The following is a 17,500-nucleotide window of genomic DNA, read 5'->3' on the forward strand; positions in this document are numbered from 1 at the left end:
TGCTTGTGTCTGTTTTGAGTATTTTCTGCAGCTCTAGGAAACAATGTGTTGTCCGTGTAGGCCATCATCATAGTCCGTTAACACATGTATCGAGTCAGATGAGTCTTTAGATTAGGCATTAGTTTAGGTTTGTAAATGTTTTGGATATGCATGCTCCAATGTTGCTGTATCTTTAGAGACGGTCCCTAAATTTGCAACTAATCGTGAATCAAGACCGTCCAACGTCAAGCCAACTTTATTGCATTATTTATTGACGTGGGGACGCTTGGTCACTTGTTTCTGATTTCGCTGCTGTATCGTGGAAAAAGAAACTACATGTAGCCGTGCCAACGATGCCAACGTAGGATCAGTACATAACGGCACATTCAGCAACATGGAAAAGCGGATCAAGTTGGGTTGTATTTGGGAGATCACTGTAAGGGATTATTATGTAAGGGTTATTGATATTGGCAATGTGGTTAAATTACTCAAAATAAGTAATCCACTACAAATTAATAATTCTCTAAAAATTGTAATCAGATTACTCCATCTAAAAGTAATCACATTACTAATTATTTTACTTTTAAGCTCCTTTCTAAATCACTTTTCCTAGAAATGTTTTTGCTTTTCCGCTCAAATTCAAAATGTCTATATTTCCTCGTCATTCATTGTCGCACACCCTTCAGCTGTCGCAGAAATGCTAACATACATACGTACATATAAATTCATATTTTAAATGTGTAATACATATTTCTTTAGCACAAGTAATGTAGTTAAAAAGTAATTACTTTAATAGAAAGTCAGTAACTGTAACCTGATTGCAAGAATTTAAAATGTAACACTGTTGGCAACATTGTAACACCATCTATGTCCTTAACATATATTTTAATAAGTGTTAACAGTAAGGATGGAATAGTGAAAATACTTAGTGATTAGCAATTTTACTACAAAAATTAAGCGTAAAATGTCACTTGGAGACGTCTGAAAACACAATTCAGTGATGACTCGGTTGGGAAACGTTTTTTTGAATTGGTTTAATGAAAACAAAGCGGCAAACTTCTTTACGTTAAACTGCTTTGAGCTTTCCATGAAAATGTGATTATGCTAATAATGACATTAAAAATTGAATAAGTAAATAAACCTGCTCCATCACAACCTTGAATACTCAAGCAGCTTTATCTGTAGAGAACTCAAGCTGTCAAAATGACCTCATAAAGAATCAAAAATAATGCTTTTCCCCTCTTCTCTCTCTCTTTCTCTCTCTCACAGGAAACCAAAATCGATTGTGTTCGTGTGGCCACTAAAGGTGAGTGTGTGTGACTGTGATCCAGTGAGCTAATTGAAACATGTTCTCTAAATCTTCTCAACAACACTGCACATTACTGCAGTCCGTGTTCGATTACATACATGCGTCTGACGCTTTCAATGACACACTTCTGCTGCTGTCTGTGATCCAAACACTTTTCAATTCACTCATCATGTGTTCTGTCTGTGCTGTTCAGAGCTGTTTGTGCACAAACACGCAAATAATCATGTCCTTGACCTTTTGACCTTTTAATTCTGTGCGAGATAAGGTTGGTAACAGTTTAACCGCTTTAACTCTGTGGACCCGCCGGCAGGTCCAAAAGGGGGCGCTATATCGCGTAAAAAGTTTACGCTTAAAATGCTCAAGTCCCCGTATACGTAAGTCATGCATATGAGGTATCGTTTGAAAGCTTAGAATCTGAACTTTTCATGGATAACCATCACTTCTGCATTAATGCTACTTACAATAACAAAATAAGGCCTTAAAGGAATAGTCCACCAAAAATGAAAATTCTCTCATCATTTACTCGCCCTCACGCCATCCCAGATGTGCATGACTTTCTTTCTACTGCAGAACATATTTTCACAAAAGAAGAATCACAAAGTGAAATATGATTTCTGTAAGTCATCAAATACAAACATCTCTTTTATGCTCCGATAACTGCTGCTGTAAACCCCAAAGCCACCTACATTTCAGATCGGCATTTTGTGATGGAAAGTGATAGAGGAAAAACTCTTTTTTCTAGTACTTTCTGTCATCTAGTGGAATAAAACAAAACTATTTGGAGGGAGACGGTGTAAACAGAACCAGAATTACATGTTTACAAATTTAGGACAAATAAAATTATGTTCATCATAAGATTGCAAACATATACATTATCATTATAAATAATAATTTATGTCTTTTTTTTTTAGACACATTTTTGACAGTCCGCAGTATGTGTAAATGGTGAGCTTTTAAATTTAGGTGTGAAAAATTGAGTTTAAGAGGTTAAACAAAGTCAATTAAATAAACAATCATTATGTACACTGCAAAAATCTTTATTTTTATCCTGTTTTCCATTAAAAATATCTAAACATCTTTAAAACAAGATGCATTTACTTGAGAAGCAACTTCGTGGAAGACATTAAGACTTTTTTTTTATTAAAACATATTTAAAAATATATATATATTTGTTATACAAAGGACTCGTGACTTAGAAACTTTTTACCAGGCCTTCATAATTTATTTTTGATACTTTTTAAATGACATAGGTATAGATTTTACTGTTTCAGTATTATACTATTAAAATAAATTATAAAAATACAAATTATTCTAAACAAAGAGTGAAATAAACATAAACCATTTAAATATTTATTGTATGAAAATTATTTCTATATTAAAAATAAAAAAATATTACGACTGTCCCACAGTTGTGCCGTCATTTCCACCACACCAAACAATTTAGCCCCTAATAAAGTTGTATCAAAATTTAGTGTACTTGTGCTTTAAGCTCGGATGTGGTCCACAAGGTCAAAAAAAAATATCGTCAATATATTAATAACTACAGTCTTGACCAACACAAAATAAATATCGTTTGAAAGTTCAGAAGCTCTACTTTCCAATGCATGTAGACATTATGACCAAAACTGAACAAGTGCTTTGAAATATGCAGATAAATCAGAAGTGTTCCGTTTTTATGATTTATAAAAAATAAAAAATAAATTGCACTGTACATATTATTGCAATCATTAAAAACATCAACTCATCAAATAGCCATGTGTCATATGTTGTTGGAAAGCTCTCAAAGAGTAGAATACAACCAGTCTATTTGTTTTACTCACAGATAAAAATATAGCGAGTAATAGATAAGTATATGTCTTTGACAATTATGTTGATGTTGCTTATATGCCGTGTTTTTTACGAAAAATAAACAGAACATAAAGCATCACATAGCATTACTTAGAGGAGGTGATTATCTTTCAAACGAGTCCACACACAAGATAATCAGATGTATAGATCATTAGATAATCCACATGAAGCACAATGTTACATGTGACCACCAGGAGATGGCGCCAAATACATGACACAGACTCAATGATGACTCAAATGACACAGAATGAAACTCATTCTGTGAAATCTCATTACTAAAATCATGTCTGCATGCTATGCAAACCTTTAGTCATTGTTGTGTTTGCATGTGTAATTAGTTCTTATGTACAATTATTATGTTTTATTTGTTTGGAGATGTTTTTGGACACTATGATCAATTATTTTTGTAATGTTATAACTTTTGATTGCTTTGTCGTATCAATAAAAAAAAAATTCTCCGATACATTTGACATGATTGGGAACAAAACAAAAACAGTTTGGAGCCATCGTATTTACACCCAGAGATATATAATGTCAAATCAGTAAAATAAGAAAAAAGTACACTTTTGTCTCAAATTTCTATTTTTATTTTTTAAGCTGAGAGTCTCAGAATTGATCATAATCGATATCATTAAAAAGTTGTCTTTACAGTGATACCAAACACTTGACAAAGAACAAAGAAAAATCAAGGGAAATATCACTTGTTCGCTGAATATTTTGATCAATCAAGCTGGAAAAGGGTGAAAATATTATAATTGCGTGTATTTTGGATACATAAAATGTTAGATATGAAATTAGCATTAGCAAGACAGAGTCTGTCATTTTATTTGTATAAGGTTAAAAATGTAATTTCCATCAGCGTCATTTCCAGCACAGAATTCTATTAAAAACAATACAGAAGTTGAGATGTGCCGGAAATGACACAAAAATGACATAAATCTCCTGTGATTCATGTACAGACACTGTTGGATATTGTTATTAGTCTTATTAAATCAACTTGTAAACAATGTTTTAATGAGACTTTTCTCTCTAGAAGTCCACAGTCTGCTGTATATTCTCTGAAAATAAGCCTTATTATCTTGCACAAAGTTGCTTCTCAAGTAATCTTTTTTTAAGGATGTTTAGAGATTTCCACTGAAAAAAAAAAAAGACAAAAATACTGATTAAGAAAGTTATTTTTGGCCGTGTATCCTTAAAACTGCAATCAAGGATTGCGATGTGAAAATGCAGGAATTAGCGTTTCATTGCGGACACATGCCGTTTGATGTCTCTAAAGGGAAACATCGCAGATCACACCAGATGGAAAATCACTCCAATAAAGCCGAACGACTTTACGTATCGCGGTCCAGAATCAGTGTATTTCTGACCTCTCGTGGCCCATTAGGAGATTTTGTGCGGCAGTTAGCGGTGCGCGGGCTTCTCTCAGTGCTTTTTTAGATTTAATTGTGCACAGATGGTACATGATCTATTTTCCTGTGTGTACGCCACGTTTCTAATGGCGTGAAGACTGTTCTAAGCAAATAAGAGTTTGAGACTTTAGTTTTTTAAGACAGTTTCTGTTTCCCCTTGTGTACGGTAAATCATGATGGAGCAGCACGTTTTTAATAGGCCTACCTCTTAATAGAGCACAACAGAAGGGTTCTGAATGTAGAAATCTCATTCACTTTCTTCATAGTGAAATTAATGTTAAACAATAACATATAAACCTCTTGAGGTTGTTATTTGATGATTTATGCTGCTGTAGATATCAGTGTGATGTCAACGTTTTGAAAAAACATTGAATTTCTGAATTCCCATTCAAGGACTACATTAACCTTAAAATCCACCAATCAGAGAAGTCGCTATTACCATAACTCAACAGCTACTGCTTATAAGCATATGAATGAGCCATTCTCTAATTTATATATTTTAATGTTTTGTAAGTATATTAAAAAGTCTTATATTTCATATTAGATGTTAAATACACATTCTTGTACGTTTGCACTTTTTAAATGATTTTTTAGTAACAGTTTGCTTCAAGAATTTTTTGAAATCCCTATGAAGAAAATAAATTAAAAAAACTAAAAAAAACATCCAGAACCAAGACTGCTGAAAAAGTGGGCGGTGACGGTTGTGCTCGTTTCCTGTCAATAATAACATACAAAGACAGACTTAAAATCCATGAAGGAGATGTTTTAAATGAATGAAGCGTTAAAAAAAAAAAAAAAACTTTTTTCTGGAAGTTTGTATTCCCTTGCAATAAATTTATCATGGTTTTACTAAAATAACCATATTTTAACCTTAATATTCATAGTAAAACCATAGTACTAATACAGGGAAAAAAAACTATGGAAATAAAAATCATAATTTTGTGGTTATTTTGATTTTACTACAAATACCATGGCAGTAGTTTTACGTTCCCTCGCAGTAAGTTTTGCGTTCACTCGCAGTAAGTTTTGCGTTCACTCGCAGTAAGTTTTGCATTCCCTCGCAATAGTTTTGCATTCCCTCACAGTAAGTTTTGCATTCCCTCGCAATACGTTTTGCGTTCCCTCAAAATAGTTTTGCATTCCCTCGCAGTAAGTTTTGCGTTCCCTCGCAGTAGTTTTGCTTTCCCTCGCAGTAAGTTTTGCGTTCACTCGCAATAGTTTTGCATTCCCTCGCAATAGTTTTGCATAGTTTTGCATTCCCTCGCAATAGTTTTGAATAGTTTTGCGTTCCATCGCAATACGTTTTGCATTCCCTCGCAATAGTTTTGAATAGTTTTGCGTTCCATCGCAATAAGTTTTGCATTCCCTCGCAGTAGTTTTGAATAGTTTTGCGTTCCCTCGCAGTAAGTTTTGCGTTCACTCGCAATAGTTTTGAATAGTTTTGCGTTCCATCGCAATAAGTTTTGCATTCCCTCGCAGTAGTTTTGAATAGTTTTGCGTTCCCTCACAATAGTTTTGCATTCCCTCGCAATAGTTTTGCATTCCCTCGCAGTAAGTTTTGCGTTCACTCGCAATAAGTTTTGCATTCCCTCGCAGTAGTTTTGAATAGTTTTGCGTTCCCTCACAATAGTTTTGCATTCCCTCGCAGTAAGTTTTGCGTTCACTCGCAATAAGTTTTGCATTCCCTCGCAGTAGTTTTGAATAGTTTTGCGTTCCCTCACAATAGTTTTGCATTCCCTCGCAGTAAGTTTTGCGTTCCATCGCAATAAGTTTTGCATTCCCTCGCAGTAGTTTTGAATAGTTTTGCGTTCCCTCACAATAGTTTTGCATTCCCTCGCAGTAAGTTTTGCGTTCCATCGCAATAAGTTTTGCATTCCCTCGCAGTAGTTTTGAATAGTTTTGCGTTCCCTCACAATAAGTTTTGCATTCCCTCGCAGTACGTTTTGCGTTCCATCGCAATAAGTTTTGCATTCCCTCGCAGTAGTTTTGAATAGTTTTGCGTTCCCTCACAATAGTTTTGCATTCCCTCGCAGTAAGTTTTGCGTTCCACTCGCAATAAGTTTTGCATTCCCTCGCAATAGTTTTGCATAGTTTTGCGTTCCCTCGCAATAGTTTTGCATTCCTCGCAGTAAGTTTTGCGTTCCATCGCAATACGTTTTGCATTCCCTCGCAATAGTTTTGAATAGTTTTGCGTTCCATCGCAATAAGTTTTGCATTCCCTCGCAGTAGTTTTGAATAGTTTTGCGTTCCCTCGCAGTAAGTTTTGCGTTCACTCGCAATAGTTTTGCATAGTTTTGCGTTCCATCGCAATAAGTTTTGCATTCCCTCGCAGTAGTTTTGAATAGTTTTGCGTTCCCTCACAATAGTTTTGCATTCCCTCGCAATAGTTTTGCATTCCCTCGCAGTAAGTTATGCGTTCACTCGCAATAAGTTTTGCATTCCCTCGCAGTAGTTTTGAATAGTTTTGCGTTCCCTCACAATAGTTTTGCATTCCCTCGCAGTAAGTTTTGCGTTCACTCGCAATAGTTTTGCGTTCCCTCGCAATAGTTTTACATAGTTTTGCATTCCCTCGCAGTAAGTTTTGCGTTCACTCGCAATAGTTTTGCGTTCCCTCGCAATAGTTTTACATAGTTTTGCATTCCCTTGCAATAGTTTTGCGTTCCCTCGTAATAAGTTTTGTATTCCCTCACAATAAGTTTGCATTCTTTCACAATAGTTTTGCATTCCCGCGCAATAAGTTTTGCATTCCCTTGCAATAGTTTTGCATTCCCTCGCAATAAGTTTTGTATTCCCTCGCAATAAGTTTGCATTCTCTCACAATAGTTTTGCGTTCCATCACAATAACGTTTGCATTCCCTCGCAATAAGTTTTGCATTCCCTCGCAGTAGTTTTGCTTTTTCTCACAATAAGTTTTGCATGGCCTCATTAATGGTATTTGTAGTAAAACTATATTAACCACAAGATTAACCATGGTTAATCTCTAGAAAAATAATGGTTACTATATGGATACAGTATACTAAATTAAAACCATGGTTTCCACCAAAAAAATAAAATAAAATAAATAAATAAATACTAATTAAATAATAATACAAAAAAATTATTAGCCTACAGCAATCATGGTTACTACAATATTATTATAGAAAAAAACATGTTTTCCGCCAACAACTACAGTTACTACAGTCTACAGTATTGGTAGCACTTTATTATAAGGTTACATTTGTTAACATTAGTAAATGAATTAGGCATTATTAACTAACAATGAACAATATATTTTTACAGTATTCATTTTTGTTAATGTTAGTTATAGAGCTGCAACTAACAATTATTTTGATAATCAACTAATCTAACGATATTAGAGCGATTATTCGGCGATTATTGCAACGATTAATCATTAGCTCTTAACCGATTATTCAGCTTGTGCACCAACTTAAAAGGTTGTATTAAACGTGCTTACTAACAATAAAGCGGACAAAATCATCTTTTAAAAATAGAAGTCCTCTCAGGGTCTCCGTAGAAAGGTCATGAATGTGTCATCAAACACACATGAGGGTTTTTAAAGTCAATTTTTGGAGAACTCCACTGTGTTTTACATGTCATACATCCACAAACTCCAGACGATAACATCACAGACCTTCAGTGTCAAGCTGTTGTTGCTCTCTGAGCATGTGAAGAACTTTCTTTCTATCTCTCTCTACTTGGAGCTCTCTTTTAAACACTAGTGAACTGACTTACTGTCTACATAGGCAGCTGTTTTCTAAGGCCACATCCTAACCATCATGGAACCTCCTAAGTGACTGATTTGGAGCGCCCTACATAGACAGCAGCTTCTCTAGTAAAGTGCACAAGAGACTAGACTCACCTTTGATTTCAATAGATGGTCTGATACTTAATAAATAAACATAGAAATTACTTTTAAAATAAATTACAAAAATAGTCCATTTTTAATCAGATACTTTTTGGTATTATATGAGTTAAGTATATTTATATTGAACATTTCTCTCACTTTATCTGCCATCGTTGATTAATTTATTAAATGTAGGTTTAAAGAAGTTGTCTTGAAAAGCTACCTTTCCGCATCATGAGTGTGCCTTAAAATTCAGTCTATATAGTGAGCTCACTCTGCTTTGGAAAAGAGCTTCTGTCTATCTGCTCTGCATTAATAACACTGAATATATAACAGATGCCTCAGCCTGTCTGTCTCTCTGTCTCTCTCTCTCTCTCTCTCTCTCTCTCTCTCTCTCTCTCTCTCTCTCTGCATGTTGCCTGGATCTCTCTCATTCTAGCTGCCATTATAGTGACTCAGCTCACCACGCCGTATGTGCGTATCGTACCGGCTGCCGGCGACCACCAACTAACAGGTCAGAACCTCCCTGTCCGCCTCACTTTGTGTGTTTGTGGGTGTTTAGGTTTAAATGAAACCTCTCAATAACAAGTCCAGGTCATATTTGACTCCCCCAAAATTGAAAAAAAAGAAGTAACTATGTTTTGATAATCAACTAATCTAACGATTATTCGACTATTCGGTGATTATTGCAACGATTAATCATTAGCTCTTAACCGATTATTCAGCTTGTGCCCTGATTTAAAAGGTTGTATTAAATGACATTATTTTCATTACAGTTAAGCACATTTCCCCCCAAATTTACATTATCGTAATGCGAAAAAGCTCATTGTCATTATTGATATACTGAATATACAGTACATTTAATTAACGTTAATTAAAATATAAATTAAATTACAATCAATGTATTACAGTTTTTTTATATATTTATTATAATAAAATAAAAAATGAGATGAGAATCACTATTAAGATTAATGAGAATAAAAAATAAAAATTACAAACTTTACAATAATGAGAATGTGTTGTGAAAAGTGTTGAATTGTCATGAAAATTATGTCTTCATTTTCTTTATGCAAGATCAGATTTATTCTTTTTATTTTGGGGGGTGTGAAACGTGACCTGTACATGTTTTTGTGAGGTTTAATGTGTATTTTGTGCTTTGTCTAAAGTATTGTGTAGTTAAATATTTCGAGTGACTGTTCCCATGGAGACTGTTTATCCTTGTAAGCAGTGTTTGTTGATTCATTTGTGCTATGAATGGACGCAGAGTGAAAGGTTATTGAATATTCTCAGGGTTATCGCATCTGATTAGATTAATTTGATCTGTGCTGTTTGCCTCCTGTAGAAGGTCACTTTCTATTAGCCGAATCTGCACACTGAATACATGAACTTACTGTGGAGAAATAAACGGGAAAACAGGAGTCATGGAATTGGCTGATTTTTATTCAGCGCTCATGTCTGTTGAAGGAATCCAACTGACCCGGCAAACTCGAAACTTAAGACCTCAGTGTTTGCAATGCATGACGACGACGCCTCCTTCAACCTGCCAACGGAAAATTACATCTCAATATTTACCAGTTGAAACATCACGGTGTGGTGTTTGTTGAACAAACCCAGAGAATGTTTCTCATTTTCCACGGTGAAATATAATTTTTTACTCTGTTAGATATTTTATGTTAAATCCATAACCAGCAGTGTAATGGATGCTTGTGTGTTTAAAATAGTTTCCTCATCACCTGTTTAGACCTATCAGAGTGTCTTAATATCTCGCCTCTTCAACAATAATCAGCACTTTTCTCTGTAGAACCAGAAAGTCACGGCACAAACTTTAGGTGCATTCCAGGTGACCGATAGTGCCCAGTGAAGTGGGCTTCACAGGGTATTCAGCCATCTTAATTGAGATTCCCATCTGAAGGGAGCGTATATGTTAAAGTCAAAGGATACAAAACGCTCAATTAAAATGAACAAAAGGAGTTTGAGGCTCTGGCGTTTTTATTCATCTTAATTCAGATGTGCTTTCTATCTTTTCTATATCCTATGCTTTGGGTTTAGTGTGTAGTGAACACTACGTAGGGACCCTGCAAATCGGAAAACACAGTTTCTGCAAACCGGAACGCAGCTTCAGTTCTGGATATTTTTTAGCGAATCACCTGAGCCGAATATACCATGTGACTAATAGTGCATTCACCTCATGTTGGGATTACTGTAATTACGAGGTGACAACTCTTAGGTTCAACAGCTGTTCACGTCCTTGGACCTTAAAAATAATTTGTTTAGATGGTGATACTGATAACCCCAAACGGGCCAACGGATCCATGTGTGGCATGGTGTTGATTACAGTAAAATATTTACAATAATTAAACTCAGGATATCCTTGTAAAATGTTTAAAAACAAAGAAGGTGCTCCAGTAAATACTGTCTATAATTAAATGTTCTATCAAACAAAAATATATGTAAACTACCTTAAAAGGCTGCTTCCATATTTGTTCCGGCAGGCCTGCGAGACAAAATTAAAGTCAAAATATTAATAACTACAGTCTTGACCAACACAAAATCGGTATCGTTTGAAAGTTTAGAAGCTCTACTTTCCAATGCATGTAGACATTATGACCAAAACTGAACAAGTGCTTTGAAATATGCAGATAAATCAGAAGTGTTCCGTTTTGATAATTTATAAACAAAATTGCACTGCATATATAGTTATTGCAATCAGTAAAAACATCAAACTGATCAAATATCCATGTGTCATATGTTGTTGGAAAGCTCTCAAAGAGTAGAATACAACCAGCCTATTTGATTTACTTTACACAGACTAAAATATAGTGAGTAATAGCTAAGTATATGTCTTTGACAATTATGTTGGTGTTGCTTATATGCCATGTTTTTCACTTGTAACTTCATGACAAATAAACGGAACATAAAACATCACATACCATTACTTAGAGGAGGTGATTATCTTTCAAACGACCCCACACACAAGATAATCAGATGTATAGATCATTAGATAATCCACATGAAGCACAATGTTACATATGACCACCAGGAGATGGCGCCAAATACATGACACAGACTCAATGATGACTCAAATGACACAGAATGAAACTCATTCTGTGAAATCTCATTACTAAAATCATGTCTGCATGCTATGCAAACCTTTAGTCATTGTTGTGTTTGCATGTGTAATTAGTTCTTATGTACAATTATTATGTTTTATTTGTTTGGAGATGTTTTTGGACACTATGATAAATTATTTTTGTAATGTTATAACTTTTGATTGCTTTGTTGTATCAACACAACATTTTTCTCAGATACAGTTGACATGATTGAGAACAAAACAAAAGCTTTTTCGGTGCCACCTTATTTACACCCAGAGATATATAATGTCAAATAAGAAAAACAACTAAATAAAAGGTAAATTTTTGGCTCAATTTTGTTTTATAATTTTTCAGCAGTTTCATAAGAGTCTCAGAATGTATCATAATCTATATCATTAAAACATTTGAAAAGCTTTCTTTACAATGATACCAAACACGTGACCCTCCTTGTTTTTATGTCGAGTTATAAGTCTTTAATTTTGGGTATGCCACTGAAACAGGAAATCTTTAAAAACACCTTCAGAGCTTAAAGGGTTTAATGACTGTCAAGTTGGAGCTTTCTTAGAGTTTAGAGTTTGCAACTTTTAATTACGAGTTCTACAAAGACGAGAACGCTTTTTACAAGTTGGAATCTCATTATTACATTAATTCCGACATGGTGTGAACGCACTAATCACTTTAAAGCTGCCTGACTCTGGTTGATGCTGCCACAAAAACCTGACAGTCCCAAGTTACCATCAAAGTTCATAAAAGTGAACTTGCAGCTCTTACTTCAGTAGTGGTTTTGTGAGTTTCTGCTGGCAAGTGACACTTGTTTGCATATTCTTCTCGGGAATCACCTGCGGCAAAATTGAAACTCAAATGCAAAACAGGAACCTGCTCCATCCGTCATGGTAGCCCATAGGCCGGGCTGATGGATGTTGTCAGCTCTTGATTGAAGTGTCGCTGGCAGCGGGAACAGATTTGCGGCGCGGCTGAATTGAATGTTGTGTCCATGCTATTTTTCATCGGCTACTCATTTTGCACGCTGGGAAATTGATAATTCATCGGGCACGCGGTTGACACGCCATCAAATTGTACAGAAAACAGGCAAACGCTGCCTTTCTCTGACCCCTAATCTGATTTTCACACTGGAACTTTTGGTGCACACTCGTTTGATTGTTGTAAAAGCGGTTGTCCAAACCCTAGGAGAAACAATCTAGATGTTTAAGACAAATTTAGCAAACGGAGGCTACTAAAATCAATAAAGCTAACCTGTTATACTAACAAAAGGCATCATAGAAGTCATTACAAAACTCATTCCCTGCTAGATTGTTGTAAATGTTTCGATGTCACAATTCCAGCCTCACCGGTTGTATTTCATGACATTATTTTGATCAGATCTGATGACATCACAGCACATCCTGATACAGTAATGATTGTTTGGACTTTTGTTTTAGGTGCCGCCACCAGGAAGCCCGACGCCGTGGAACCAGAGAAACAGACAGATCACACGGTGAAGATCGCCGGCGTCATCGCTGGCATCCTCCTCTTCGTCATCATCTTCCTCGGCGTGGTGCTGGTCATGAAGAAACGGTAAGAGCTTCACATCTGCGTGACATTTACACAATATTTTATCTGATCTAATTACAGTGGAGTCCGAATGTCTGAGAGCACTCGTGAAAATGCTTCTATTTTAAATTTTTCTAATTGAATACAAAAACTTTCATTGCTAACTGTATTATCATCATAACAATTTGGGTAAGACATTGAATTGAAAAAGTCAAAGTCCCTCTTTTGCTTTAATGACAGCATGCAGTCGAGCTGACATAAACAAAAGAAGATGATCCAAAGCGTGGTAGTAAAAAAATCTGATCGTCTGTACAAAGAGCAATTTACTTGCATTTGATTAATCGGCTAAAAATATATTTTATACGTTTCTTTGTTTTTGTAAATTAGATTTTCAGTGTAGTCTCAGAGTTTTGGATCCCATTGGTGAATATGCATTATCTTACTGTTTTAAGCAACAGTGTGTTTAATTAGTTAAAAGAGCTTTTGTAATGATTCTGTACCATACAGAATTTTTCCTCATGTCATGGTACCATCAAATGTGCCCATGAGCTCCTACTGAATTCATGTTGATTGTCTGTTCGCTTTTCAAAAGGCCCCTTTTGTCAACTGAACACAGAATAATTGATTTGATCGCTCTGATAACCACCATTACACGGTTTGTGGCACCAGTACGTGCTGCCTGATGAAATATTAATTTTTCTTTGCTCCGTGCTTCTCTCAAACAAATGCCAGCGCTTTAATGACCCAGCGATGGGAAATCACACAAACATTTTCCAAGCTTATCTTGTGCAAGAAAAAAAAAGTGCGAAAGAAAAGCAAGATAAGAGAGAAATTTTGATGAAAGCAGCTTTTTTTTTTTCAAAGAGACGCCCAGGGCATGTTGCTCCAGGCGAGTTTACATTAGAACCCATCCGCAGCTGGAGTAAAGCCCCCAGAGTTCAGTGCGGCGGCGGTGGTGTGCAAATAGCCCGACTACTTTTTTTTTTCTTTTCTTTTTTGCGTAATCTCTGGTTTACATTCTGAGAGTGTTTACAGTGGCTTCCAATAAAAGCTTGGTCCTCTTCTGGGTCTTCAGATGTTAATTGAAGGCAGGGCAGAGTAAATATGTTTTTAATGAGAGTCATTACATTCTCCGTATAAGGGTATTTGTCTCTATTGATTTTACTGTTGGCCAAACATTTGAAGAGGGATGTCTGCTTTTTGCTGAGCGGGCACGACAGTCAATTTACGTCAAATCATTTGTATGCATCGGCGGCATAGTCTTTAGCATAATGACCTTGGCGTAGCATGTTAAATCTAAATGTAATTTGATGGAATCCATATCGAGAGACATCCGTAATTGAGTCAGGCCTGAATTTACTATTAAGATAGACAACTAATAAACTTAGAGTGCTATAATTGCTTTTTCAAGTCCTGGAGTTTATGTTAGTCGCAGTTCGGAAGCAGAATTAAAAATGTGCTAAACAACTTCAGTCAAAACTCACCACTTCTCTCTATAACAAAACGTAATCAACCTGTTCTAATCGCTATGCAAAACCCTCTCTATCTTGCTTTTTACTATTTTATTTAATTTGACCCAAACAAACACAAGGCTGTGAGGGATAAATGTACACATGGTTTGTAAAAAAATATTCTTACGTACATTTTAACAATAAATTCAACATGAGCAAAACATTTTTGTGATAATCGTTCGATAAACATTCTTACATAAATTGTCACTTGCAATTTAATATGAGCTGAACAAATTTGTGTAAATCGTTCGTAAAACCATTCTTACGTATATTGACGCAATACATTTAACATTAGCAGAACAGATTTCTTTGTAAATTATTCGTAAAACCTTCTTACGGAAATTGCCACAATAAATTAAACATGAGCAGAACAAATGAATGTAAATCCTTCGTAAAACCATTCTTACATAAATTGTCGCAATCAATTCAGCATCAGCAGAAAGTATTTCTGTGTAAATGATTCGTAAAACCATTCTTACATAAATTGTCACTTGCAATTTAATATGAGCTGAACAAATTTGTGTAAATCATTCGTAAAACCATTCTTACGTAAATTGACGCAATAAATGTAACATTAGCAGAACAGATTTCTTTGTAAATTATTCGTAAAACCTTCTTACGGAAATTGCCACAATAATTTCAACGTGAGCTGAACAAATTTCCGTAAATCGTTCGTAAAACAGTTCATATGTAAATTGCTGCAATAAACTAAACATGAGCAGAACAAATGAATGTAAATCGTTCGTAAAACATTCTTACATAAATTGACGCAATGCGCTTAACATTATCAGAACAAATTTTTGTGTAAATCTTTCATAAAGCATTCTAATGTAAAGTCTCACATGCAATTCAAAATGAGCTGAACAAATTAATGTAAATCTTTGTAAAACCATTCTTACATAAATTGTTGCAATAAATTCAAAATCAGCAGAAAGTATTTTTGTGTAAATGATTCGTAAAACCATTCTTAAATACATTGTCGCAATAAATTCAACATTAGCAGAACAAATTTCCGTAAATCATTCGTAAAACAGTTTTTATGTAAATTGCCGCAATAAATTAAACTAACAGAACAAATGTGTGTAAATCATTTGTAAAGCATTCTTACATAAATTGACGCAATGCGTTTAACATTAGCAGAACAAATGTATGTGTAAATTTTGTAAAACCTTCTTACGTGAATTGCCACAATAATTTCAACATGAGCTGAACAAATTTCCGTAAATCATTCGGAAAACAGTTCTTATATAAATTACCACAATAAATTAAACATGAGCAGAACAAATGTGTGTAAATCGTTTGTAAAACATTCTTACGTAAATTGACGCAATGCGTTTAACATTATCAGAACACATTTTTGTGTAAATCGTTCATAAAACATTATGTAAAGTCTCACATGCAGTTCAAAATGAGCTGAACAAATTTCTGTGAATCATTCATAAAATCATTCTTACGTAAATTGACGCAATAAGTTTAACATTAGCAGAACGTATTTCTGTGTAAATCATTTGATAAAACACTTTTATGTAAATTGCCACAATAAATTCAACATGAGCTGAACAAATATGTGTTATTTGTTTATAAAACCATTCTTACTAGAATTGTCGCATTAAATTTAACATTAGCAGAACAAATTTGTGTAAATTTTTTGTAAAACATTCTTATGTAAATTGTCCCATTCAATTCAACAGGAGCTGAACAAATGTGCGAAAATGTTCGCAAAACCATTCTCACATAAATTGCCGCTATAAATTTTACATTAGCAGAACGAATGTCTGTGTAAAGTGTTCGTAAAACAGTTCTTATATAAATTGTCACAATAAATTGATCATGAGCAGAGTGAATTTTTGTATAAATCATTCTGAAAATGTTTATGTAAATTGCCGCATTAAATTAAAAATGAGAAAAAATGTAATCTGTTTATCATTCGATAAACATTCTTACGTAAAATTGTCATATGCAATTCAAAATGAGCTGAACAAATGAATGTATATCCTTCGTAAAACCATTCTTACGTAAATTGCTGCAATAAATTCAACATCAACAGAAAGTATTTCTGTGTAAATTATTCGTAAAACCATTCTTACATAAATTGCCACAATAAATGTAACATTAGCAGAACAAATTTATGCGTAAATTATTCGTAAAGAATTCTTACGTAAATTGCCGCAGTTTCAACATGAGCTGAACAAATTTCCGTAAATCGCGTTTAAAACAGTTCTTACATTAATTGTCGCAATAAATTAAATATTAGTACGAATTTATGTGTAAATTGTTCATAAAACCATTTTTTCGTAAATTTCCACAATAAATGTAACATTTTACCAGAACAAACGTCTGTTTAAATCCTTCGTAACATTCTTATGTAAATTGTCTCATTCAATTCAGTATGATCTAAACAAATGTATTTATTTTGTAAAACCATTCTTACACAAATTGTCGCAATAAATTCAACATCAGCAGAAAGTATTTCTGTGTAAATTATTCGTAAAACCATTCTTACGTAAATTGTCCCATTCAATTCAATATGAGCTTAACATTCTTATGTAAATTGGCACAATCATTTTTAACATGAGCAAAATTATTTTAATTTGTTTGTAAAAACATTCTTATGTAAATTGCCGCAATAAATTAACAGTTTACCAGAACGAACTTCTGTTTAAATCCTTCGTAACATTCTTATGTAAATTGTTCCATTCAATTCAATATGAGCTTAACAAATGTGTACATTTTTCGAAGAGCATAATGAATTTGTGGGTAAATCGTTCGTAAAACATTTCTAAAAAAGATTGTTGCATTATTCCAAAATTTAATTTAGGATTTGTCGGCCACATGTATAGAAAAGCAAGAAGGACACTCCTAATTTACTCTTCGAATGTGACCTTATTTAACAAGAATTCAAAGAATGCAAGAGGTGTATCCTTCGTTGGCACACATAACCCACAATTTTTTGCATT

At 34.4% G+C, this 17,500-nt stretch overlaps 1 protein-coding gene across 10 annotated transcripts in view; it reads left to right on the forward strand.

The window, feature by feature from the left end:
- The window catches only part of LOC127431906 (receptor-type tyrosine-protein phosphatase mu-like), a 359,297-nt gene that overhangs the window by 237,836 nt on the left and 103,961 nt on the right, over positions 1-17,500 (forward strand). For 5 of the 10 annotated variants that reach the window (XM_051682542.1, XM_051682543.1, XM_051682548.1 and 2 more), the window contains exons 13-15: positions 1,249-1,285; positions 8,829-8,903; positions 12,921-13,056. In XM_051682542.1, the coding sequence (XP_051538502.1) occupies positions 1,249-1,285; positions 8,829-8,903; positions 12,921-13,056 (248 nt within the window). The remainder of the gene's footprint in view (positions 1-1,248; positions 1,286-8,828; positions 8,904-12,920; positions 13,057-17,500) is intronic. The other 5 variants (XM_051682546.1, XM_051682551.1, XM_051682549.1 and 2 more) reach the window with 1 other exon arrangement.

This window comes from Myxocyprinus asiaticus, chromosome 41 (genome assembly GCF_019703515.2).
Source record: "Myxocyprinus asiaticus isolate MX2 ecotype Aquarium Trade chromosome 41, UBuf_Myxa_2, whole genome shotgun sequence".
NCBI lineage: Eukaryota > Metazoa > Chordata > Actinopteri > Cypriniformes > Catostomidae > Myxocyprinus > Myxocyprinus asiaticus.